Below are 24,656 nucleotides of genomic sequence, written 5' to 3'. Positions count from 1 at the left end.
GTTTGTGACCATGCTCTTCAAAATAAATGATAATAATTCCAAATGGAAGCATGAAGTGATTATGAGTACAGTGTGCGCCGCAGTAATCTATTCACAAGCTTTTCATTAACGGTAGATGTACAGATGTTATATTCTGCGTGCTGCTGAGGAAGAGATTTTCGACAGTTTCAAAGCGTCGTAAACAACTATGAAATTTACACTAGAAAGGTAGTTTAATCACACCCTGTTTTTCCTGGACGATCTGCTTACTAGCAGACATGACGGAATGGTGCGCAACACTGTTCCGTAATGCGACACGGAGCGGTCCGCGCACCCATTTCCACAGATCTGTTCCCTTCGAACAAAAAAGGAATCCTTTCGTTGCTAGGAGAAACAGCACACAAGCTTTACACCGAAGATGGTATCTAAGATGAATTATCATTTCTCGCTGGCCTGTTCACTCAGGAAGACCCACTTCATGAATTCACAGCAACAAACCTATGGGCGAAAAGAGAACCATGGAGAAACGAAAACTCTACTTCTATCTCCCTTTCAAAGCAGACACCAGTTCAAAATCAGTTAGTCACTGTTTAGGGAAGCCCGCGACTTAAGCTTAAATCCGGACTAACTTCAATCCTAGGCAATCTAGTGTTTAATGCCTAAAGGATAGCTTGCCAATATCCGGTGTTTCGTTTTGTATATACTGTTTTACCTGTTCCTGTGAAGCGAGCTTTGCCGAGAAGACAGTTGTGTGTATCCAAACTTGTTCAACATTACCCAACTTCTGTTAATAATGAAACGACTGACCGCCATCCTAAGACACTTAATCCTGTCTAAGCACCCGATGAATATCAGTCAAGCATTCCAATCGCTCCACAACTTTTCAGGCCGTTAATCTAGGGTGGTTCATCTTCGGCTGTTATCGTCAGCTGAGCCTGCAGCAAAGTAGGCCGTGTGAACCTAGACTCTACGCACATAGACTACTTCTCTCTTAGAGAAGATCATTCTTTTCAGTCTTAAATTGTTTGGATATAGAGGGGACAGTATTGAGAATGTAAAGTATAGCCGAAAACCACGTTACTCTTCCACCGACCAATGTCGTGCGAAAAGTCTGCATGTACTCGACGGGAAAGCTGGGAGGCTCCGTCCACAAATCTCGCTCCTGCTTGTTTTTGGGGACAGAATCTGTACCTCCAGAATGCCTTGCGTGATCTTTGTCTGAATTACGGACTGTTTTCTCAAAAGGTATCATTTCCAAGGCGAATTTCACAGGCTTGGGCTGATACTGTCCTTGTTGAGTGTGCCGTAGCTCGGGATGGGATTATTGAACGAATACCATATTTCATTGTACGATCAACCTGACGTGTTGAATTAGTGTCTTCGTTGTATTCACTGCAGTATGCGTTGTGGTACTAATGTAATTTGTGTTCTATTCAGGTTCGCTGGGTTTTTTCTTCGCTTTGATGTGCGAAGCTGTTATAAACCGATTAACTAAACAAGCTCCATTAACCAACCGTCTTTATACCTATGAATGGTGGAAGTTTTAATGGATTGAATTCTTTAGAACCCCAGCTGTAAATATTTTCATGTTTTTTCATGCTCCTGTGTGATCATCTTCCGCAGATCCTCTTTGCCTCACGTTGGAAATTTACTGCTGCCTAGTGACACTGAAACCCACATAAAAATGATGAGAACTATCACTGAGAGGTAACCAAGCGTGTATATTTGGTGTATTTGAGAACACAATCAAGACACAGGTACACGTAATTTCAGGTACCTCGAGTGTCCAGCAGCATTACTCAGACCGAAGAAAATCTTCATCCTTCTCGAATAGCACCAGTTTGTTCTCATCTCAAACATACCCTGTTCGAACGGAATCGTCTTGAATTCTCGCCATTTATTGTCCGTAACTAGGATGTAAACTTTAGAGATCGTAGGAACCATTGATAATTTGGCTTTGTTCCACCGGATAGACAACAAATTTCCTCGGCACGTGACATGGGGCAATGTGTCAAACGAGGGTTCTGGAAAGTAAACGGAGGGATAGATGAAGTAAATGCAATTTTCAGCTATCAACCTTTTCGGAAGGACTGTATACAACCACGTGTTCCAGTATGATGGCTAACATGGTTAGTTTGACAAAAGGTCAAAACATCAAGGTTAGTATCAGTCGATCATCAGTGACCTGTGTGCAGCACATTCAGTTGCAGAATATCATATACGAGAGATTCAGTTGAGTCACTCGTGAAAACCAAAGTGATTTGCAAATGAGCGTATTTCTCGTAAATGAAAACTTGTGTACTACATCCGCTGAGCCTCAAGAATGATGAAAACCGTTGGTGGGATACCGAAGAGTTTTGAACAACCTTGTGGATATCATTATACCAAGAAACATGCTGCGATATCTCAAATGTCATGAAGAATGAACCATGGAATGATCTTTGTGGAGCACATTCAGTTATAGAATATCACTGGAGTCTCTCCTTACCATCACTTTAATGTATGAACGAGTGTATCTCGCCGTAATTTTCCATCCTTTCTCCCCACGAGTTAGGGTCACATGTGGGAACTAACTTGAATGAACGGAGTTGAAAGCATTTAATTCCAGATTCAAGTTGAATGACTATCGTGTGCTGGTAAGATCAATACCCTGTACCAAAACGTCTATTTGCAAAGCTGCTGAATGCTTCAGTACATTCCTTCAACAAAGCGACATTTGGTTCCCGTGTTGGTTGTTTAGCACCATAAATATGCGCCCACCAACGAGTCAAAAACAACATAAGTGGTGTGTAACAACTCACAGGGTTGAACGAGGACTGTTCCGATCAAGGACACTGTAAATTGTGAGCCAGTCTGTGCTACGTTTTATTCCGTCATCGAACTAGACAAATAAGATTTAGATAATCCAAGTCTACAACACTCTTGTTTGAAGAGGTGTCTTCCTATCCGGACGCAATTATGTTGGTGAGTCCGTACAAAAGGGGAAACACTGGGCCCTCATTGAAGTTCATCACTCAGCAGTCTCTCACATCTGCTACGAATGGGCTGGTGGTTCTAAAGCAAAGTTGATGAGTCTATCAGATGACTGGAAGCGTCTATCGGACTATAAGGCAGATGCGATTCATGAATAACTTACTTTGGTAACCAACAGATCAGGCCTTCCACGTACCCCAAATTTCTCATCAAAACTGGTGTGAAATACAATATTATGTGCTTTTTAACTACAACTAGTCAAAAGCCGTCCAGCAGTTTTTGAGAGTCTGTGGCGCTGCCTGACTGGGAAACCCTCATTGGCGGATCAATCTATCGACACCTGTGCGGTTTGTCGTTGTAACTGTCGGACAATCACATCGCTGATCACATAGCTAAAGCATGGAAACGCCGCCCATTCAGGTGTGATAACTCAGGCGCGTCCAGTTTTTGCTGGTAGAATACTTATCACACACTTGCCTCACATGACATATGTCCGGAGTTCAAACCACGGTACGACCGAGGATAACGATGAGCCCTGAAAAGAGCGAAATTAGGTCCATTGCTTCATCCTTGCTGTGGACTCACCAGGATAATTGCGCCAGAAAGGGAAGAACGACTGTTCAGACGAAGGACCTGAAAGTGAGTTTTACAAATCCCGCATCCACCTACAAAGAAGTCAACTAATTATGTGCGTAAATCACGTATAGCTAACCACATTGGCTGATGTTTGTCACTCACTCCTCAACCCAATGAGTAACGTTGTAGCAAAGAAGGCTAGTAGGGAATCAACAAGAAAACAATGGTTCTTATGGGGCGGTGGACTGGAGCAGGTGATAATCGGTTCATTCCAAGTACATAAAGACAGACATGAAGTACGTAAAATGTGCAGACTTCAATAAAGCAATAGTGGTATTCATGTAATAAGTCTGTCCGGCATTCTACCAAAAGTAACGAAGAATCCGGGAAAGAACATTTGGGGAAGTAAGCTACTGACCGGTTCAAAGTCGCAATCATACAAATGAAGTGAACTTGCAGGCAAAAGTGAGAAGTAAAAGATATCAAGTTTCAGTGACACTCGATGCTACTCAATAGTTAAAAATATCTTTCCATTCTGTCGGTGTAGACAAGTCACCCTGAGTTTTTCGGGAACCGAATCACAGATGAAAAATTAAATAGTGGAAAGTCGAGGGAGGAATAACACGAAACATTCAGGGTGAAAGTTGGACCGTTAAAAGCGCCAAAATAAATTTAGAAAAAATTAGTTGCTTGAAAGAGTGGTTTCGACTGATTCTCTCTCTTCAGTAGAGAACCTATTGTGCTTACTTATTCAGTTTACCATTTGACCAGCCAGTTTTCCTTTTTTGGTGCATAGAACTATTGTCTTCTGAGACGCACTTCTCTTCATATCTAATAACTGTTTCTTAAGCGTGTTATCGCAAAATATCAACTGTCGTTTCCGATACATGTCAATCTTCGTAGTACAATCGAGTTCGGTTATCTTTAAAGTCATTTTTATATGAAATTCCTATGAGAGGGTGGTAAAACCTATCGCGTCCAAACCTCACTTCAAGAACTGACAAGCTTGGAAGAAAGTAGCGCTGTACGAAACTTCGCAACCCATAGTGTTTTAAGTAACAGACGCTAAAAAACAATTTAACTAAGTCTCTGTGGAAAGCTAAAATCGTTCACAGAAAATAAAGATGTATTCTTTACACTTACAATTCAAAGAGAAGCGCTTAGCTCCCACTAGTGTTCAGGTGAACTGACACAGCCGGTGTTTAGCAAATAAATGACTAAGAGTAAGGACCGAACAAAACTGGGTAATTTGTGATCCAAAAAGTTTCGAATTTCGTTTTTTATTCTCACTGCCTTTGGGATACCTTCCAAAATGTGCAACTGTTACTCATCCACGTAGAAAAATGAATAACTAATCCTAGGTGAAACTATCAAAAACAAGCAAGCCACTTTTCACCGAATCGATTAAGATGATTCAATAATGATGATCCAATAATGAAAACATCACAAACGAGAAATTCAGCTGGGTTCCAGGTGAGACTCTCGAAAAACCAAATTAGTTTGCAAATGAGTGTATATTCGCTAATTTCGTGCAATTTGGTTTCAAGTAGAACATAGAGTTGACGGAAACCCCGGAACTGCGCCTACCCGAAGAGCCCCAAAAAGGGCGAAACCGGTCGTGGTCTGTCGACGGATTTTCAGCAACCTTATGAGTAGTACATTACAAAGATATACATGTATCGCGGTATCTCGAATATCGTAGCAACTGAAACATTAGGCGGCCTAGTGCAGCACATTCAGTTGCCTGAGAACATCAAAAACGATAGTCAGCTGGGTTCCAGGTGAGTCTATCGAAAAGCAAATTAGTTTGCAAATGAGTGTATATTCGCTAAAAATGACGTTTACTTACTGTGAACCACAAATGCTTCGACCGGGTTTGTGTAGTTGCTGGCTACTCCATTAACAATGATCTTTACTTTATACATGTACTGCACTCCAGGTAGGACATTCGGATAGACGAAGTGGTTGTCCCTGGTGTCGAAACGAGCAATGACCACTTTGTCATCATCCAGTTTGGCCCATTGTTTCACTCTGTAATCCACCGCTACAGAGACGGAATTCCAAGAACAATCCCACGTAATATGATGGGACAATACGTGTTCATCAAGTTCCACGGAAAGCCCTTGTGGTGGTGCTGGAACTGTTAGGGTTATAAGGTGAGTTGTATGCCACAAGTTAGTTTTGAAAACCATGCCCCAGAGAATGCTGTCTAAATATCGCCTTAATACGGTAAATACAGTAAACAGCTGGAGAAGAGGGATAAAAGAGTAAGTTTGCAATATCTGGTTTTCGATGTTTAACGAAATGTTCATAAAAGTGCAGTAAATTTTGGTGAAGAAAAATGCGCAAAAAAGGCATAGAATTGCTCTCTCCAAGAAGTAACATTCATGTCAGAGTGCGCCTAACTTTCTTATGTTCACAAAAAGCCTGCTTAAGCAGTCAGCAGTGTTAAGGCTACAGTTTCGGTGAAAGTTCAGTTACCTGCATGAAATGTTACGGTAATTTAATTACTTTCCCACATAATTGCCCTAAACTAACAGTTATTGACTTTTTCCAGCCTCACCCATTCCTCAGACTTCGAACTTTTAGATTACTGTGACGGGAAATGACACAAGTCTCATCTTGAAGGGCTGAAACTTGGAATGCTTCTTCCTTGGTATACCACTACTTACAAGCATGAGGTATACTTCCAAAGAGTCCACTAGCAAGCCAGTATCGGCATACTCATCAAGCTTATCGGGCTTTGAAAACCAGGTGAGATATACGTGCAAATTACAAAATTTCAGGCGTGTTGGCGGGAGATCCAGCTGAATCTCAGCTGATTAACTTGCTTATAATATTTTTTTATATGTGTTGAGCAAATGTTACCTCATATTTCAGACGAGACCATTCGAAATATCGAAGAATGCCCTTCCTATGATACTATTTTTGGACAGCTAACCAGCCGGTGACGTCATTTTAGTTTCAAAATTAATGGCCATCTGTTTTCTGTTCAAGTACAAAAACGGTTGGTAGGGAAGCAGCCTCCCAGAATAAGGCAAAACCGCTGGAAGGCTGTTTTCAGCAAACTTGTATAAAGTATCATTTCAAGGAAAATGGTTTGATATCTTGAATATCGTTTCAAGTAAAACATGAGGTCTTTTTTCAGCATTTTCAAAGAATATCATGAACACGAGTCAGTGTGTTCCCCTATTAGCGTCATCCTAATGTGCGAATGGGTGTTTGTCCTACACATTGAGCCCCCTCCAATCACTTTATTAGAGAGCCGAGGATATATGGCTAGTGTTACTATTCCGTCGTTGTGTCCTTACTGGTGATAGAAAAGACAATCAGTCTACATTAAATCATAGAACCATGCGTTTCGGGTTCAATACAGCCTTCGTAACTGGTTACATCAAACGTCACTCCCACGACAGTTTTGTCACCTGCCTGCACGTAGGTGCGGTTGTTACCTGAAAACGCCAGTTTTCATTTATAACATTTTGGGAATACTTAAATTTTTGTTACCAGAAAGGAACTCTTCTTTGCACGTCTGACGCAAACGACCTAATCAACTGCACTATTGATAGTCCGGCTTCAGCTGTAGGCATTTCGTTCCTTTTGGTGCAAAAGATCAACGAAGTTTCCTTCAAATGTGAATGTTTTGAATAACACGACTACGTTCAACATTTACCCTTATGTGCGTATTTTTATCTCGATTATCTTTAACAGTAGGCTGTGGATTCGTTCTCAACAAAATGTTGGAGAAACGAACAATTCCAAAACATACCCGGCTTTCAGGTGCCTCATCGATGTGCACAACAAACACTTCTTTTCAATCCCTCCTGGTTAACACTTATACTGGGATCACCGTATATGCAAAAGATAAAGTGTGAGGTTTCTCCTCATGGAATAATCCTCGTAGAAATTAGTGAAGTAATCCATATTAAAAAAGTAGACTCTATAAAGTAAAAAATTTGGCGGAAAGATGCTATGTGGGAATCTTGAAGCAAATTATCTGGACTTGCTACTGGGTTGCTTAAGCAGGAGTTTTGATAGTGAACCAAAATATCACACCTTTGAAAGGAAAGCTTGTTCATATCTGGCCCCGGAGAAGGAGCATTTGTGAACTAGTACGCGTGGGAGGAACACAGAAGAATCATAGCCTGAATAGATCATCTAACCTTCCGTTGGCTAAATAGGCATCGAAACATGAAACCAATCCCAGGCATGAATTACGACTCAAAAACAATACGTTTTTCTTGTGGATTACTGGGGAGAAATTTAGATCAACCACAACAGCTCCTGGAGCAGCATACTATTGAGGTACAAAATTTCTTGAATTAACTACACCGACGACTTTGTCTTGAAAAAATCGAAGGTTTTATTGCAAAGAAAACTTACAAAAGTGCTGTTCCACTGGTATGTGGACAAATCCCGATTGCCCGGCATTTGTTTCTGTGGCGAAATAGAGTCGTATCCCGATATCACTCGGACTGATTGGCAGAGTAAAACTGGTAATTATCCGGGAGAACTCCTTGATATCCAAATGCCCAGTCGGATGAACGAACGCCAAGTGTATCTTTTGCAGATGTTCGTCTGCTTTGGTGTGTTCCTCCCAGTTAATGACTACGTCTGTCCCATTTTTTGTGACCACTGGAACACTTGGTGTTGTGGGTACTTGGAGACAAATATGAAAAGTGAACAAATACGGAAAATGAGAACTATATGATGCCGGTCTTATAAAACCTAAAAGCCATGAAGTTGAAAAAACTGAATGGATCGTCGCGGTAGGCATAGACCAAGTTATATGAAATCGAATTTCACGTGAATAATTGTTCAAGATTAAAATATATTTTTGAGTTCTTATACTTGTTTAATGGGAGATTTATTCATGGTCGTTGGCTTGTTCGTTGGGCAGTGCAATTTGATTGCAATCGTTTTATCACCAGTTGGGGTGACACCAACCACCGCAACACACCACTACGCTCCCCAATAACCCACCGATGATGTCACCTCGATTGGTGATGAAACGTTTGCAATCAAGTTGCCCAGCTCAGCGAACAAGCCAACGACCACCATCTACGCTACCTGAGATACCGACATTTTCCTCTCTGGATTTATTCATATTACAATGCTGAATGGAAGATGGAATGCAAATTTAGCTTAAATGATCCCCAACGACAGATACCTCCAGTAGAGTCGAGCAAACCTTCTGGTCCGAAATATTTCATAATTGTCTTTAATTGACCGATCAGTACATTACTACTTGGTACACAGTACAAAGAACGAGGAAAATCCCCTTACTATATTGGGAAGAAGATGAGATCTTGAGGACTGTCGTGCCAAGTGATGCAACTTATTTATTCCTAAATTCGGGCGATTTGAGTTACTGGCCGTGCAGGCATCCTCAAGTAGAATGGGCACGCTTTACCTTCTGTCACATCTCGTGTGATTTTTCCCCGGGGCAGAGCACTTGAGGTTACTCAATACCTGGTCAGATTTTGGAAGCTTTTTAGGGGGTACACATTTTTCCAACCATCAAATTCTACCTCATCAGAAAGCAAGTTCCTGCTGACAGTGACACTGCAGGCCTCATGATGTTTTCACCAAGCGTTCCACCAAGCGTTGTTAGTGCACACAAAAGGAACATTTGTTTATTTGTTGAGTATTCTGTTATGCGTCACTGAGGGCATTTTTGTGTAGCCAAGTGTCTTGACAGCCGACACTCAGTCCTGACTTCCTGGTATGCCTTTTTGTTCACCATTAATTAGTAGCTCACCAACTTTTGAAACGGCGCCCGCAATTGAAAAGGGAACAGATTTTGGAGGGTAAGTCGTACGGAGAGACAAGGCAGGATTTAATCTAAGGGCCAAACAATAATAAGCATTTTGCCCTCAAGAGAAGTGGAGGGACTAGAACTTCTCGATTCTTTATGAATCATCACCATCTCAAGCAACATGCGGATTGCATCTAACTGCCTAGTGAACCCGCCAGTAGGAATAAAGTTGAAATAAAGCCAAAAAAGTTTAATGGATAGCGGTTATTTGCTGTGGTATGAATAGGAATCTTCTACAAGTAAGTGTGATAACTCAGTGTAAAATACCTTCTTTCCAATAATAAATAAGGACTTGTTGAATAACTTCCACTAACTACAGAGTTTGTTGAATAAAAGTGGACTTTTGATACTGACAAAAATTCAGAAAGCACCCTTTTTGTGCAATGCTGAAGTGCATGTGCACTGACCCAGCACCTCTTCTGCCACTCATGGTGGCACAGTGTGGGGCATTCTGTGTCCAGCTTTTTGTTGTACACATTCAGTGAGGTCTCAGTGTGAATTTTACGTTTGGAAAACCGGCTAGGTAAATTTTTCCTCTAACCGTCCATCCCAAAACGTCTGGGGTGCTTACTAGTTTTGAAAACCTTTTCAGAGACTCGGAAGGCTGTTGCGTTGTTACATGACATGTCAATTCAATTTTTCCGTCAAACATACCGGAAAACTCAACTGGACATGTTTCGTTGAAGTGCGAAGTAACCGACCGGTCTGGTTTTGCGTGCAATCAAAGGTACACAGATGTCCGCTCAAAGACGAGCCAGAACGACTAGAGATGTGTAGCCATTTTAGGCACAACAGTAAGCCTACTTTAACAACTTTGTCTACCCTTTACTAATTTCAAAAAAATTCTTGCAACAGTGGCAAAAAATCGCTAGAACACTGTGATATCCATCTGAAATTTCTTGCAGTTGATCGCCTGTGGCCAAGGATCTGCCGCGAATCGGTCACTGGGTAGTTCCAGGCTTGTCATTCCAAATGCTTGCATGCAGCTAGAATCCAACACTTTTGACTGTCCGTAAGCCACTTCATCTATAGCTCATAGGCCAATACTGTGTACAAAGTGCCTCGAAGCAATGCACTCGTCTACCATGATCTGGATCATGTGGCACCAGCCAGTGTCTGTAGGTGTCCATCATCTCGAAATTTTCCCTAACGCTTTTGCGTAAAATCGGCATCGTTTTGTCTGGCAACTGCTCGCAACCAACATGAGCCGAACAACTTTATCGATTGCAGTCCCAGCGGTAAACAGTCAGCATCGTTCAGCAATAAAGTTGAACATATTGGAAGTAACACACTACTGATTAGAACATTATAAATGACAGATCCAATTGGGTTCAGTGAGTCGCCTGTCAAAACAAAATTCGTGTGCAAGTGGGAGTATTTGCCAGCTTAGACGCATCGGCTTATGCTCCCCGGAAAACCCCGACCGCGGTGTCCCAACTTTGTAGGATGGTTAACAGCAGTTGGTGAAAATGGTCAAGTTCTAAATTTAGCGACCAAAATTTGATCAACTTTTTTCGTTCACTGACTCGTAGAAGAGTAATTTGTCGAACGGTAGAAAATGTCAGCAATTCGTCTTTAGCTTCCGTGCGTGCCTTCTGAGGCGAAATCAACCGTAGAACATAACCGAAAGAGGGCATGACGTTTGGCCTTCTTCAGCCACCGCCGATCGGTCCTTTCGCAAGGACTTGCACTTTTGGGTGCGTCAGCAACTGCGTTTGTTGCTGTCACACAAGCCCTGGTAGCCCTGGTCCGGTAGCCCACACCCCTGGTCGCAGTGGGTTGTGTTGAAGGCGCACGAAAGGGAGGAGACCAAATTAGGACAGACAAGCCACACGCTGTAGCCGTTCCTTGCGCTTGATCAGACTAACCCGCCAGATCAGAGCGAATGGCGTGTACTGTGCCGTTAGTCTTGAAGTGAAAGAGCATGGCATAGAGATGGATGGAAATGACACGTTGCTAAAACGGCACTCGGCGTACAGACACTATTGCCCACTGTCACTCTACGTGTATTGCGATCGTTGGGCCATGCTAGTCTGAGGCACCTCTCATCAGATCCATGACCAGTTCTGATGGGTTTTCGGTTAACCCACCAGCACATCGTATCGCTTAAATCCTAGCAACGATCGCTTCTTTGCTAACGGATATTCACTGCGTGTTGTGCTGAGTGCAGCAGCACTCATTTGAACTTTAGCTTCTGCCTCCGGTTTCAACAAGCACCTTGTGTACATGGGGGAGGGAATAAAATACAATGAACTGTTATTTGGCGAAAAGTCTAAGTAAGGTCTCAATAATGGTTAATACGAACATAACTGAACTGAGATGATGTGGAAATCTGCAGTTCTTGATATGACATTATCTATTTAGGAAAACTTTCTGGTAGCTGCATTTGTGAAGTAAGGGGTGCTTCTATTGTCATCCTCCTCCTCCTCCTCCTCATCATCATCATCATCATCATCATCATTATCAGCTGTAATAACCGGGTACTCGTCGTACAATGGTTCCAGCTGCCGCAGTTTCGTTCACCGATGATTCGGGGAGAGGTGGGTAGGTAGCTGCGCATTGCAGGCGGGAGATGATAAATTCGTGCATAAATCCAGCAAGGTCGGTGCGCTGTCAAGTGGAAGGAGGCAGTTGAAAAAGGAGCTATGCATTGAAGGTATAGCTTGGATTCTATTGTCATCCTCCTCCTCCTCCTCCTCCTCATCATCATCATCATCATCATCATCATTATCAGCTGTAATAACCGGGTACTCGTCGTACAATGGTTCCAGCTGCCGCAGTTTCGTTCACCGATGATTCGGGGAGAGGTGGGTAGGTAGCTGCGCATTGCAGGCGGGAGATGATAAATTCGTGCATAAATCCAGCAAGGTCGGTGCGCTGTCAAGTGGAAGGAGGCAGTTGAAAAAGGAGCTATGCATTGAAGGTAATAGCTTGGATGCGCGAGCGCCATTGAGGGTGCGACTGGGCCATGTCTGACAATGTCTCTAGCCATTGGTGTGGCCCGTCTCGGGGTCCCCATCCAGGAAGACGGCAGTGACCAGCGCAGCTGAGTTTGCTGGTGATGCCTTTCACACTTCGCTGCCAAGTCATTGTTTGACCGCCTCCGACTCTCTTCCACCCTTCACGTGGTTGGGCGAAAAGAGCCTTTCGAGGTATTCGGTCGACTGGCATACGCAGCACGTGGCCAAGCCAGCGCAACCTGTGCAGTGTGATCAGTTCATCTATCGAGAGTGAGTTATTTCTCCCGAATACCATTCGACGTACTTCAGAATTGCTGATCCGGTGTTCTCACTAGATTCAGGCAATGCTCCGAAGACATCGATGGTCACCATCTCGAACAAGAGAAAAATAGTTCTCCACATGTTGAAGATGATGATGACGATAATGTGTGATGATGTTGTCGACCGTAAGCAGTTTTGCAATCATGCAACTTGTCTTGGTCGACTTCTACCGACTACATCAATAACGTTAGGAAATGTTTGTGACAAGTTACAACCCATGATAACTGAAATGAAAAAAGCACACATCATTTTGCATCTATTTACTGTAGCATGGTTTCTTCACCCATCGTCTCAGAAAGGTGCTTTGTTGACCCTGGATACGTGAAGAATACTTATTGCACAAGCGAACTAATTTCAATGGCCAAGTGGACTTCTTCAGGTATCCACTAGCCAGTGGAGGAAGGAAAATTGCCGTTGGCCTTGGGAATTATGTAGTAAGTTGTGTACTATGACAACCTCTCTTTGCATAACAGCGGATCCTGTCGGGAACGATAACCTTGGTTCAGATGAACCAAGGTTTAATCTTTCAATGATCGTAATTCTCCAACAGGCAGTAAACTTTTGAGTTGTGGCTTTGTGCACATTCGTTTAGTTCAAGGATTATACGAGCACTAACAAGAAATTTAATCGTCAGATGAATACATCGGCGTAATATTGAAGTTAGAGAACTCGTCAGAAATGTGGATAATATTCACCACATGGTCGATCATCACAGTTATTTTCTTCAACCAACTGTTTTATCTTCTCTATCTGTGACCAGCTATTTCATCAGTGACGTGGATCAACCTGGTTCAAGCTCACTATTTTATTGTTCGTAACAGAGCAAATCCTCTAATGAGACACTAAAAGCGAAGCTCAGAGAATGTAGTGATTTGCTTGTCATCCACTTACATTGAGGTGTCGTGACATTCATCCAGGAAGAAAATTCTCCAGTCTGGAGGTCGTCGTCAATAGCGGAGACGCGGTAACCGTATGTTTTCCCCGGTTCAACATCGAGAAAAGTTGATCTGCCCCAACTGGTTCTGTAAACTTTTTTGACCGCTGGTGTAGCCCAGTCAGTTCTCTCGACTTTGTAGATGTACCGTCCCGGACAAGCGGGGTCATTGGATGGGCCAGTCCAGGAAAGAGAATGACCCAAGTGATCGGGAAGATTCTTAAGGGTGATAGTTGCCGGAGTTGCGGGTTTATTTTTGACTAAAATGCACGACAGTCATGTTGGTAGTTCAGTTATTGTCGCCATATAGATAATAAAGCAATTCAAAAATCATGGCGGAGTTACTGCCAACACAGTAGAAAACTGGTTAAATATCAGCGTCAATAATAAGAGTAGAGCTTCCGTCATAAAATAAGTTACCAATCAATATCAAAGCCTCCCGAGAAAAAATGCAACACAGCAAACTCCTTCAAAAACTGTAAATATGGACCGTCAGCCGAGTCCCTGAAGCCAGTTGCATTGGTCCTCAACTAGATGTGATCTTAAGGGGAGGAAAGTGCCGTATCTATTGACGCTGTTTCAATTTCATAATTATTCCCTTCGGCTTTGATCATTTTCGCCCTATGATCCAATGGGAAGACCAACTGGATGAGAAGTTGATTGGTAAAAAATGAGGCTAAATTCAAAACAGGATTCTGTGACATTTCTCAATATTGCAATCGCCGGCTGAAATTCCGATGGCTTATATATTACGGGCTGAGCTGTTGTGTATCGACAGGGCTAATTTTTATTGAATCACGGTATTCATACCCAGGATGTAAACTTAAGATTACTCCAGAAGAGCTGCACCTTAGTCGGACACGAAGTTCCTCTGATGGAAGAAACCTGCAAATAAACATCAAACGATATTGTGCAAGTGGAAGTCCTTGCCTCACAACTTTTTTTCTCAATTAAATAAAAGTAAAACATTCAGCTGTAATACCCTTCCCGCGCTTATCTACTATGCCGCCAGAGTGAAACACGATGACTGATGTACTGCCAGGTTGCTCAAGCATGCACAGGGGAAGTCGAGATGCAGAGGTCGGATTCGAACGACGGACCTTCTGGTCAGTAAATTCGCGATCTATAGATCCGTTTATGTTACACACAGAGGTACCTTTACTGCTGTCCAACTAACGTTTGGTGGTTATTGATGTTTTGCGGTGGTTCATTCTTGTGCTCAGTTGTTCTATGGAGTCTTCCAGCATTCTTTCTTAATTAGAATTTGGTACGACCTTCAGAGTTGGTTTCGCAGACCTAGTCACCAAATCTGTGATTTCATAGCACTAACTCAGAGTGCAAAATAGAGCAGTTTGCTTCTACCAAGCCGTCATCACATTAGCCGTATTTGGAACCTTCCGAATAATTCCGGTGCACTGCCCCCTGTGAGTAACACCATTCCCGAGCAGTTCCACATTAAGTATTGCTATGGGTTTGACCTGAAAGTCTCTTTTCTGGGCCGCTGTTAGATCCGCTTTTGTACACAGCTCTTACTGAGCTGAAATTGACGAGACGGTACTGGCAAACATTGACTCGGAACAAGCTGACGGAAGGTTCAGAACTCTGCCGCTGTCAGTCAACTTCTGGTACACAGTGGCTTTTATTTTTTCAGCGGACTTGTTTACAAGAGGTGCACTGCAACATGATAACTTTCACGTGGAAATTCAAGTCTGGCTTCAGCTCAGTCAACGCAGCTGCAAGATGAATTTGGTGGGGATGTGAACAGTGGCACATTCTATTTGTTTGAGATTATCCATAAAGGTGTTGAGAATCCTTTTGATAAGTATTACTCTTCCTCACACCTTTGTAAGTTTTGTTCAGAAATAGTACAGTCCTCTCCCTTGCCTGATTAATAATATTTGAAACGTTAACATTAAGATTGCGTCTTCTGAAAATCGTATACTTTATACTGTTGGCCGCAGTGAGAATGGCGAGTTATTGCGAGATCATATCTTTTAGAGCATATTGTTTAGTTTATTAACCAGAAATCCGGAATTTCGATCAATTGGGAGTGATTCTAATAACTTATCACACCACCCAGGGTAGATTACACACCATTTCTCTTGTCACTGGAAGACTGCGAATGGAATTTGAAATCCCATGTGCTCCTCATATACATTTCAAAATGGGCAACTATGATAAACTGATTTGAATCACACTAGAGAAACTTTATGATTTATTGAATTCGTTTATTGTTCCTAACGATATCATCTACCATCCGACACAGGGGCATCAAACATCGTTCTCGCATTCACGAGGAACGATTGCTCGCGGGAAGAAACCACCTTTGACTGGTCGTATGAGGCTTCTATTGAGTTTTTGAACATCAGACAGACCGCCTTTGATTTCAAGCCATGAACCCGTTTTCAGTGCCAACTTGGATCGAAAGCTTGCTTAGAAGAGACCACAACTTCCTCATCTATGCTCATCCAACGTAAAACCGGGCGCTCCGGTTTGTCAGAATATTGTCCATCACAAGACCTATGATCTCTCTGTGAGGGATGCAAACCAAACAGTTTTATTGCTGACCTTTACCAGTTAATTTGTCCTACTAGCAATCGTGTGTGCGTTAAAACGATAAAATTTAGAAAAGACTGACTCTCAGTTACGTTGAGCATGCCACTCCGCCAAATCTCATCTGAATCTACTTGGTGCCCTTTGTACATGACGGTGATAGACTTCAAGCCGCATAAATCGCGGCCTGGTCAATTGGGGAACTGATCCGTAGCTCGACAATTAAACACTGCACTTATGTTGGCAAACAGTGTGAAGCAGCCGCTCATCTGTTTTAGTCGGAAATCACATAAGTATCCCAGTAAATTGGGGAGGGAATCTCACGAGCATTGAAGTTTTCCTAGCCTTGGAAAATCGTGGATCATTTTTCCGTCATTACACTGCAGCCAATTGTAGTGATGAGGTTTCAAAGCGTACTAGGTAGGGAAATCTCGATAACGCATCCGTCTTCTCACGTGTGTGGAGTCTCAGGCCTGGTTAGTCTGGTCAGCTGATAAGCCCTAATAGCAAATGTGTGGGAGTTTAGAAAGCGACATGGAATAAAAGATACCCGCCGAGCAAGAAAAGTCGATCTGCTGTGGAAAGAATGACTGTAGACTTTTCATAGTTGATAATTATCAAACACTAGGTGGTTGTAGTGAAGGTGGGATCAGATTTTCAAAACGCCCAAAAGCTCCATAAACATAAGTCAGTGCCAACAGCGAGTAAGTGCCTTCCGAATCCAGTCAGACGTTCACACTTGCATGACAGACTATTAATTTATGGTGAATGATGAACATTCAGAAAATTATGACACTGGCTTTGTAAGCGTCCTGGTTGTTCTGTTGTCATAGCATCCTCCACGTAAGCAAGCACGCGAATCGCCAGTGAAAGTTGCTAGATGGGTTGCACCGTACCCTAGGGGTCAAACAGTGTTGTTTCGTTTTAATTCGGTCCTTCGGTGTTGGGGTTGGCATACGTATGGAAGTATCCTTGGAATTATTGAGCGATAAGTCGGAGATGATTCTTCGCTCCGACGACTCTTCGCCACCTCAACAAATCACTTTCAATGGAGATTACGAAAGTGTGCGTAAAATCAAATAGCGTTGGAAGAAGTATCATACACCAGTATTAGTTAGAGTAAATGATTAGCTGGCCGTCGATTGCTTGAAGTACAGTAATCATAATTGGTGGACAACCTGCGGTGGAACTAAACAAGCAGACACAAACGTTTGCTTCAGCTTTCTCTGGGAACAAATATCCTCTCAACATGCTCCCTTATTCTCTGCATTTCAAATGCACACCTTCATTTCGTTTCGCAGTGGCCGACAGTTAATTCATATGCTTCCTTCATACGAAGGACCTCCGGTACACTCCCAAGGGCAGCAAAAGATGTTGGCGAATAGTACTAAGACGATAAAGAACAGATAACTTTCTTACCAAAATCAGCTTCGTCTCTTACGAATATATAAGGCGACGTTCCGGCTGCGTTTTCGATAGCGTAAAACACATAAGGGTCCTCGTTCCATGAACAGATTGGGAACGAGTGTCGAAGTCGACTGGCGGAAATTGAGAACCACTGTAATTTTTCTCCTTTGGTGAGTACCACATGTACTCTTGCATTGCCCTTGTGCGCTTCCAATTGGCCCGACCAGTCAATAGACCAGGTATTGTCTGCCGTCTTTGTAAGCATTGGATTGATTGGAGTGTAAACCGCTGAGTGTTGTAAATTGTGATGTTAACAGTGACGTTAACCAACGTTATTCTTCCACTTTTCCGAAATTCATTTAAAATTTGTTGAAACAACGCTTAATAAATAATATCAATCCCAGAAAATAATGGCCCTCGGCCGTGCTAACTAGTTACTTTGGTAGTTGCCCGCGAATGCGGTCAAATATTTGATGGATCATAGAACTTGAGTAATTTGGATAGGTAAGGGGAGAAGTGACTACTTTGTAACTAGGTTTAATTTCACTCCCTAACCTAGAAAACTTTCCGTGGGATCTTCGTTTCAGAATACGAGGGAAATGTGCTATTCGGACGGGATAAGGGATTTTGGTGCATTCATTTATTCAGCAGGTGTGTTACGAATACGGTTGTCCCCCTGCCGAGAGGCCTTCGCGATAGACTGAACAACAGTAGTCGCGTCCGCAAAGTATTCTTTCATAAACAGCAGTTTTTCATCGAGTTGTGCCACAAAAGACCATCTAATGCTTCCGAGAAATACACTCATTTGCAAATAAATTTGGTTTTTACGAGAGACTCAACTAAATCTCTCGTTTGTGATATTATACAACTGAATGTGCTGCACACAGTAAAACACAGTAGAACACAAAGTAGAACATAAGATTGGCGGAAACTCGGGGACTGCACTCACCTGATGAGCCCCAAGAAGGGCGAAACAGGTCGTGAGTTGTCGAAGAGTTTTCAGCAACCTTGTGAGTAGTTTGCCTTATGAAAACCATCTAATATCATTCATTTGATTCACAGAAAGTTTTTCGTGAAGAGCTGTGAATAGTATCTACCCAGGAACCTTAGGATCCACGATGTACTTGGTAGGAGTCACATGGCTTTTGAGGTTTCAATGTATTTTCGCCAAAAAAACAATCAGCAACCTAAAAACCAAAGCTACTGACGGAGAGCAAAATAAATAGGACTGAAACCGGGTCTTGAGGGAGCCCTAGAAAACGGTCCAATTCCAGAAATATTTGAGCATGTCACCTCACTAGTGGAGTAGCTCAAATTCGGTTCTCCTAAATATCCCTCGGCTGAGGCAGTATACAGCAATGCCGACTACTATACTTCGTCATAAATAAATGCTTGAGATCGCGTCTATGCTTTGAAAGGCGAGGTCGTTTTGTCCACCAGAGCATCAGGAAAATCACGCATGACGCACTTCAATGATAATACACGAAGATGATATTGTGCTGTTTCGTAAGATGGGACTGAACGTTCCAGCGTGAACGTATTCCTAGTTTAAATCGAACTGGAATGACGGGATACGCGTCATCCACTTATAACGGTCAACAAAAGTCACATAATCCTCAGACTTTAACAACTGTAAATCGATTTTCTGGACTAAAAGCTTTTATGAAACAAAAAAGTAGTAAACTAAGGCTTTTGGGAATGAAAGTCAATTCTAGGCTATCGGTTAACAGAAATACGATATACATAGGCAAATCATCATGGGCGTGGTCCTCAACGTCGCCCGCAATAAAGCAGGCATGGTTACGCTTGCCGAATCACATAAACAAGAATGTCGACTGGGCGTAGTGGGAGCTGCGTGGGACACTAAAAGGCGGCTTTAGAAAACAGGGCATGTGGGTTATCCGTGTGGGTGCTGGCTGAAAGTAGGATGCCTCAAACTGTTTCTTCATGGGACGGCGGAGATGGTAGGCGGCACATTTCACCTGTGCGCGTCTTGTCCAGCATCTACGCGGCAAATCACGGTGCACATCACTATAGCCTTCTCCTAAAGTGACAATCATCCAACAGGAAATTCATTCCTGATGTTTTTTTTATGTATGGGCGCCACACGAGCTGGAAGAAGTATACAGGCTGGTAGACTTGCTGTCCACGCATAAACAGAAATAATGAAGGGACGAACAGTTATTTCACTAACCCATGCTTTACCTTTTAAATCTTTTTAAAACGCTTGTCGAAAAATGTATGGTAAATTCTTCAATCGGAGGAATGATTCTTCATGAACCAAGTTCTAACAGCAAATCATGCCCAACCTCACTAACTATCAAGATTTCGCTCTACGTGGCGTGATTGAAACTGAATTTTCGACAAAGAACACAATAAAGAACACAATAATAATTGGGTTAACGATGATAATTTGGCCACAAAAGACCTACTCTGAAAAGTGTAATTCCCGTCATCAGAATAAAAAGGTTAAACGAGGCATAGAGTAGATTTCGATCATTTCAACACTTGACGGGATGATCAAACGTAAGTCAGAAGAGCCTACAGAGCGTTTATTTGGTACAATTCGGCGGTAATGGCATAAAAAAGACGAGTTTTCCTCAAACAGCAAAGTGCTTAACATCCGTTCCAATAGACCACGTTCCGTATTCGGAAAAGCTGACATTTGCCCAAACCACCACTGTGTGTTCCGTGCACAATACCTAGTGTTTGTTGATTTATACGAAAGTCCAACTGAAATGAAGTTTAGAAAAGCAAAATAACCTAAGTTGTTGATTCGCGAGATTTTGCTTACCTTCTGGTGTGTGTACTTCTATTTCGGGAATACTCTCTGTCTCAACTTCTAATCCAGCAAACTTTGTTTGAAGTTTGTACACATAAGTTGAGCCTGGTTGTAGATCCGTAAACGACATTTCCAGTTTTTTGGTGAGGTAAACGTTTTCTCGACGGTTTGCATTTTTTAAATGTATCCGAGTGAGACGGTAAGTTACTTCGCAAGCAGAAGGGAACTTTGTCTCAAGCCTGATGTCGGACCAGTGAACGCGATGCCCGATGTTGTGGGTCAATGGATCGACAGCAAACTGAGAGGGTTGTGTTGCTTTGGAATAAAGGAAAAAGTATGGAACGTAAATTGTGATTGAAGGACGATTTCTATTGAATCGAAACCTCAAACTATCGGGAAAATTGAAATAATCTGCCCTCTTTCGAAGACTATCTCAAAGCACCTGACATAACCAAATATAGCATACCTGACAAAAAATCAGCAGCCCGAATTGTGGAACAAATTGCGAGGTAAGGTCAAGGACAAGAAGTTATTAGGTTCATGCTATCTTCTGATGGCATCGAAACTAAGTCTCTAAATACAGCAGTTAAGTTTGAGACCAGTAAGGTCTGTTGTTTTGAGTTTTCCAACTGAATGCAGTCAAACTGGATTACAGTTTACCATATCATTCGTTGGTAAGAAAAGTTAACAAAGCCATCCCGTTTGAAAACTAGTGGTAAGTGATTTCTGGCTAGCAAACCCAACAGAAAAACGGACATCACATGCAGACGTATCTATTTGGAAGCCCAATCTTCTATCTAGCATCTTAAAACTTTGTTCACTGTTTTCTGCAGTTAAAACTGCTGCTCGTTCATAATGGCAACATGATCGTATCTTCGCCTACGTGAAAAGCTTTTGCATCATCTTACTGATAGTGACCAACAGTTAGGCCTCTTCTAAGCGCTGGATCTGCAGTCCTTCTTTCATAGGGACCGTGCTAGGTAGATTGACAAGTCGGATGCTTCCATAAAGTTGGTGATTTGCTTAAAGCGGACCATGTATGTCTGACCAGCTGAATCTCCGGTACGGAGAAGTTTGCTACATCAGTTCTTCCCTTCGGAAAGCATTCCAAGCCCGGTGTCTGACTTTAATACTTCTATAATGTACAGAACAGCACTATTTTTCCTTGGGAAACCAATTTTTACGAACCATAACTTCTATATCAGACATATCTGGATAGGTTGCTTAAGGTCTGGGAAGCAGTGTTTATCGACCAGTTCACTGTCCTTGTCAATCTTGTTCTTTCGAATCTAATCCAAGTCGCTAATATTTCCTGGTGAACCGTGATGAATCGTAAGCCAAACGTCAGCCTACATGGAATAATAACCCACATGACCATTTTAAAGCATTTTTCTCGACAAAATCACGTGAATCAGTAACTCGCAGAAAATCACTGATGCATGCTGTCTTAGGACGTGAACAGAAAACAGAGTCTGATACTCCGATGACGTGACTCTCAGTCCGGATTAGTTTGTTTGAGTTTTCCACCATCAGAACTTCGCTATTGCGGGAACATATCAGGAGTGAGTAACCTTGCCTTTGCTGAGATTCGAAGCTGCATCTGACATGCCAGGCGAGCAAGTCCACACCTAACAGGCACACCTGAATCGTCGTCTTTGAGCAGGAGAGAGGGTTAAAGCCTAGTGTGGTGGTTTAGCTAGGGTCCTGAAAGACGGTCCATTACGCGTTCTGGGTGTGTTGGCCGACCGACCTGCCTATCAGGAATTTCCAGCAAGACTTGGACAGCAGGGCAAGATTGATTAAATGAAAGTCATATGACTACAAATGCTTCAAAACCGGGGACCACCTTTAGCTATAGGAAGGCTTGTTTTTATCCGAGAAAAAATCGAACATGTAGTAAACTCTCTTCTTTGCAACCTTTATGACTTGTAATTGAAAAGCGGCCAGGATACCAAGAAATGATAGAGGACTTTTATTACCATTTCCCCAAGTGCTCATTTTGTACGACCACGAGTTGAGGAAAACAGGTTTTTTGGTTTCGTGGTCCAAGTTAACCACTGAGTTTTCCAAGCGCTATAGAAAAACTTTGGAGTGACCAGGTGAACTGTCGTTGTCATTTTATTACGAAAAAATAAGCTACGCATTTTTGTGGGACATATAAAAGCTGAGCAGTGCTGAACAAGAAGCCGGAAGCTCTTAATGTAACATAAAAGAAACATCGGGGGACATCTCCCTTCGATCCCGTCTACAAAGACTGTCCACACCTAATCATTCTCTGGTTTACTAGTAATTTATGACTCTGTCGTTCAAAGAACTCTTTTGACTCGATATTCGTGCCCATTTTTAATGAGATACTCGCAGTAAACGTAGTAACTACAGAAGTTTTACTTTGTCTCACGTTGTACTAAGGCTTTTGACGTCACAGTTCCTTCGCCTTAGGGCTGCATGCGACATCTTGACCGGTGAAAATCAGGCAGAATTCCGACCGGATGGAGGTTATGTCGAATAGATTATAATCCGTCAGGAGTTAGAGCACGGATACATGTACAGAAGATAGACAATTTTGCTGTCCCTTGACTGTCCTGGTACCCTGGGTCGAGTCAGTCGCCCAGTGCTTCCAACCGCATTTGGTCAACCACGGATTAATTAAATAGATCAGTGATCTGTGCACATTTGCAAATTATGTTGACATATGACACCAGATTCCAAGCTGAATCGCTCTTTTGTGATATTGTCTAACTGAACGTATTGCACGAGGGACAAAACATGCACAGAAACATCGAGGTATATTTTCTTCACTGTATACGTAGTGTGCTACTTCAAGACTACAGAGCATGGTACGTGGAATATTAGCCCTGCCGAAACATGCGGCATGTTTTATGGAGCACATTCAGTGGGAGATTGACGCAAATGAGAGATGCGCGTGAGATTCACATAAGTCTCCATTTAACACTTATTATATGGGTGTATTTCTTCAGCTTGCTTATTTGTATTTACGTCTCATTACCTTGTCATTACTTAAGAAACCGCGTGGGCCACTAGACGTACATTTCAAAAATCGCTCCGGCAGACCGCCTAAGTTGGAGAATTCTGGAGGAAATTTCATTGTTTACCAAAAGATTTGTGTGTATTTCCTAAAGTCCGCACATAATAGCTCCGGCTTCCTCAAATTCGAAGAGAAGTGAGTAGGTGAGAGCCCCCCGCCACTTATCAGAGCTCACGGGCAATGCGCCTTCCAAGGTTTAAGACGCATATTCGCAAAATCAAATGATATGCATAATTTGTCCAACAGTTTGAACAAGAGTCCACTACTTGTCTTTTCCAATCGGCTCAGCATTTTTAAAATCTTTTGGCTGGACCGCAAAGTTTTTTTTTAGATCAGCTGACCAGTTTGAGGGTTACAAATATTTCCTGACGTTCATGGTTTTTTTGTGCTTTTCACGATGGCTCGTGTAAAATAACTATCAGTATGCTAGCATCAATAATAAATACGCGCTTCAGATGAGGACTATTGATTCAGCGGTCTAAAGCTCCGGGAATTGTTGAGTTTGGGATACAGCCGCTACACGAAGAGAACAACACCCAGTGCAACTTTCGGCTGTTTCTCCCTTTGGTTTTTGTTGAAAACTGGCTGAGAAGTGAAGCAGATTATCGGCTGCTTTAAGGTTAGTTTTCATAAATCATGTTTTGGGTCGTTATTCGGAAAAAAACTCAGTCTGAGTTTAAGATAAATCCAGTTCCTTTTGGGACAGGTGATGCATGACATTGTCCGCAAGAACCATCCTCACAGTATAAACATTTGTTTCATTCTATTCTTTGTTCCCCAAGAGGATTATTGGAGTTCCATTCCATTAGCCATTAATATCTGAGCGTGATGAGTTGTCAACCACAGCTGTGAGTCGTCAAAATCCGGAAAAATTAACATACTTCGCTTTTTTCGTTTATTTTGGATCTTTTATAGAAGTCACAATATCCCGTCATTGAAAATCGATGGAATGTAGTCTGTAAAAAATTTTCAACTGCGTAACTGGAAATCCGCAAAAGGCTTTTTACGCTAAGTTGGCCAGGGAGTTGTACGGCGATTCGAGTTTCATATCTAATGAACATTCCTTTGAAGGTCTCGACTTCACATTGATTCAACTCTACAGTCCTCTTGGGACGATCCTGGGTCCTCGTTAGAGCTACACAGAGAACACTAGGAAAATACTCGTTGACGTATGGCAATATTTTACAAGGAGCTCCTTTTCTTTCTCCTGAATTCACTAAACAGAGCACAAACCGGAATGTTGTAGCACCTGAATGTGGCAGAAATATACTAAAATGAAACATCTGAGTCTAAAATTGTCCTTCCTA

At 42.4% G+C, this 24,656-nt stretch overlaps 2 protein-coding genes across 2 annotated transcripts in view; both read right to left on the bottom strand.

Moving 5' to 3' along the window:
• The window catches only part of T265_01842 (hypothetical protein), a gene marked incomplete at both ends in the record, with an annotated part of 20,150 nt that extends 7,948 nt beyond the window's left edge, over window positions 1-12,202 (bottom strand). The window contains 7 exons of the mRNA XM_009165952.1: window positions 1,741-2,003; window positions 2,165-2,345; window positions 5,263-5,315; window positions 5,378-5,668; window positions 7,912-8,187; window positions 11,824-11,956; window positions 12,107-12,202. Coding sequence (XP_009164216.1) covers window positions 1,741-2,003; window positions 2,165-2,345; window positions 5,263-5,315; window positions 5,378-5,668; window positions 7,912-8,187; window positions 11,824-11,956; window positions 12,107-12,202 — 1,293 coding nt within the window. The remainder of the gene's footprint in view (window positions 1-1,740; window positions 2,004-2,164; window positions 2,346-5,262; window positions 5,316-5,377; window positions 5,669-7,911; window positions 8,188-11,823; window positions 11,957-12,106) is intronic.
• A 441-nt stretch (window positions 12,203-12,643) lies between these two features.
• T265_01841 (hypothetical protein) lies at window positions 12,644-20,433 on the bottom strand (the record flags this gene model as incomplete). The annotated part of the gene is made up of 5 exons (XM_009165951.1): window positions 12,644-12,678; window positions 13,519-13,821; window positions 14,544-14,684; window positions 17,534-17,809; window positions 20,316-20,433. The coding sequence occupies 5 exons, from the start codon at window positions 20,431-20,433 to the stop codon at window positions 12,644-12,646; spliced, it is 873 nt and encodes a 290-aa protein (XP_009164215.1).
• Window positions 20,434-24,656: the final 4,223 nt, after the last annotated feature.

This window comes from Opisthorchis viverrini, assembly GCF_000715545.1.
Source record: "Opisthorchis viverrini unplaced genomic scaffold opera_v5_20, whole genome shotgun sequence".
Taxonomy (NCBI): domain Eukaryota; kingdom Metazoa; phylum Platyhelminthes; class Trematoda; order Opisthorchiida; family Opisthorchiidae; genus Opisthorchis; species Opisthorchis viverrini.
Note: the sequence above shows the minus strand (reverse complement) of the source record. Positions and strands in the feature narration are given on the sequence as shown.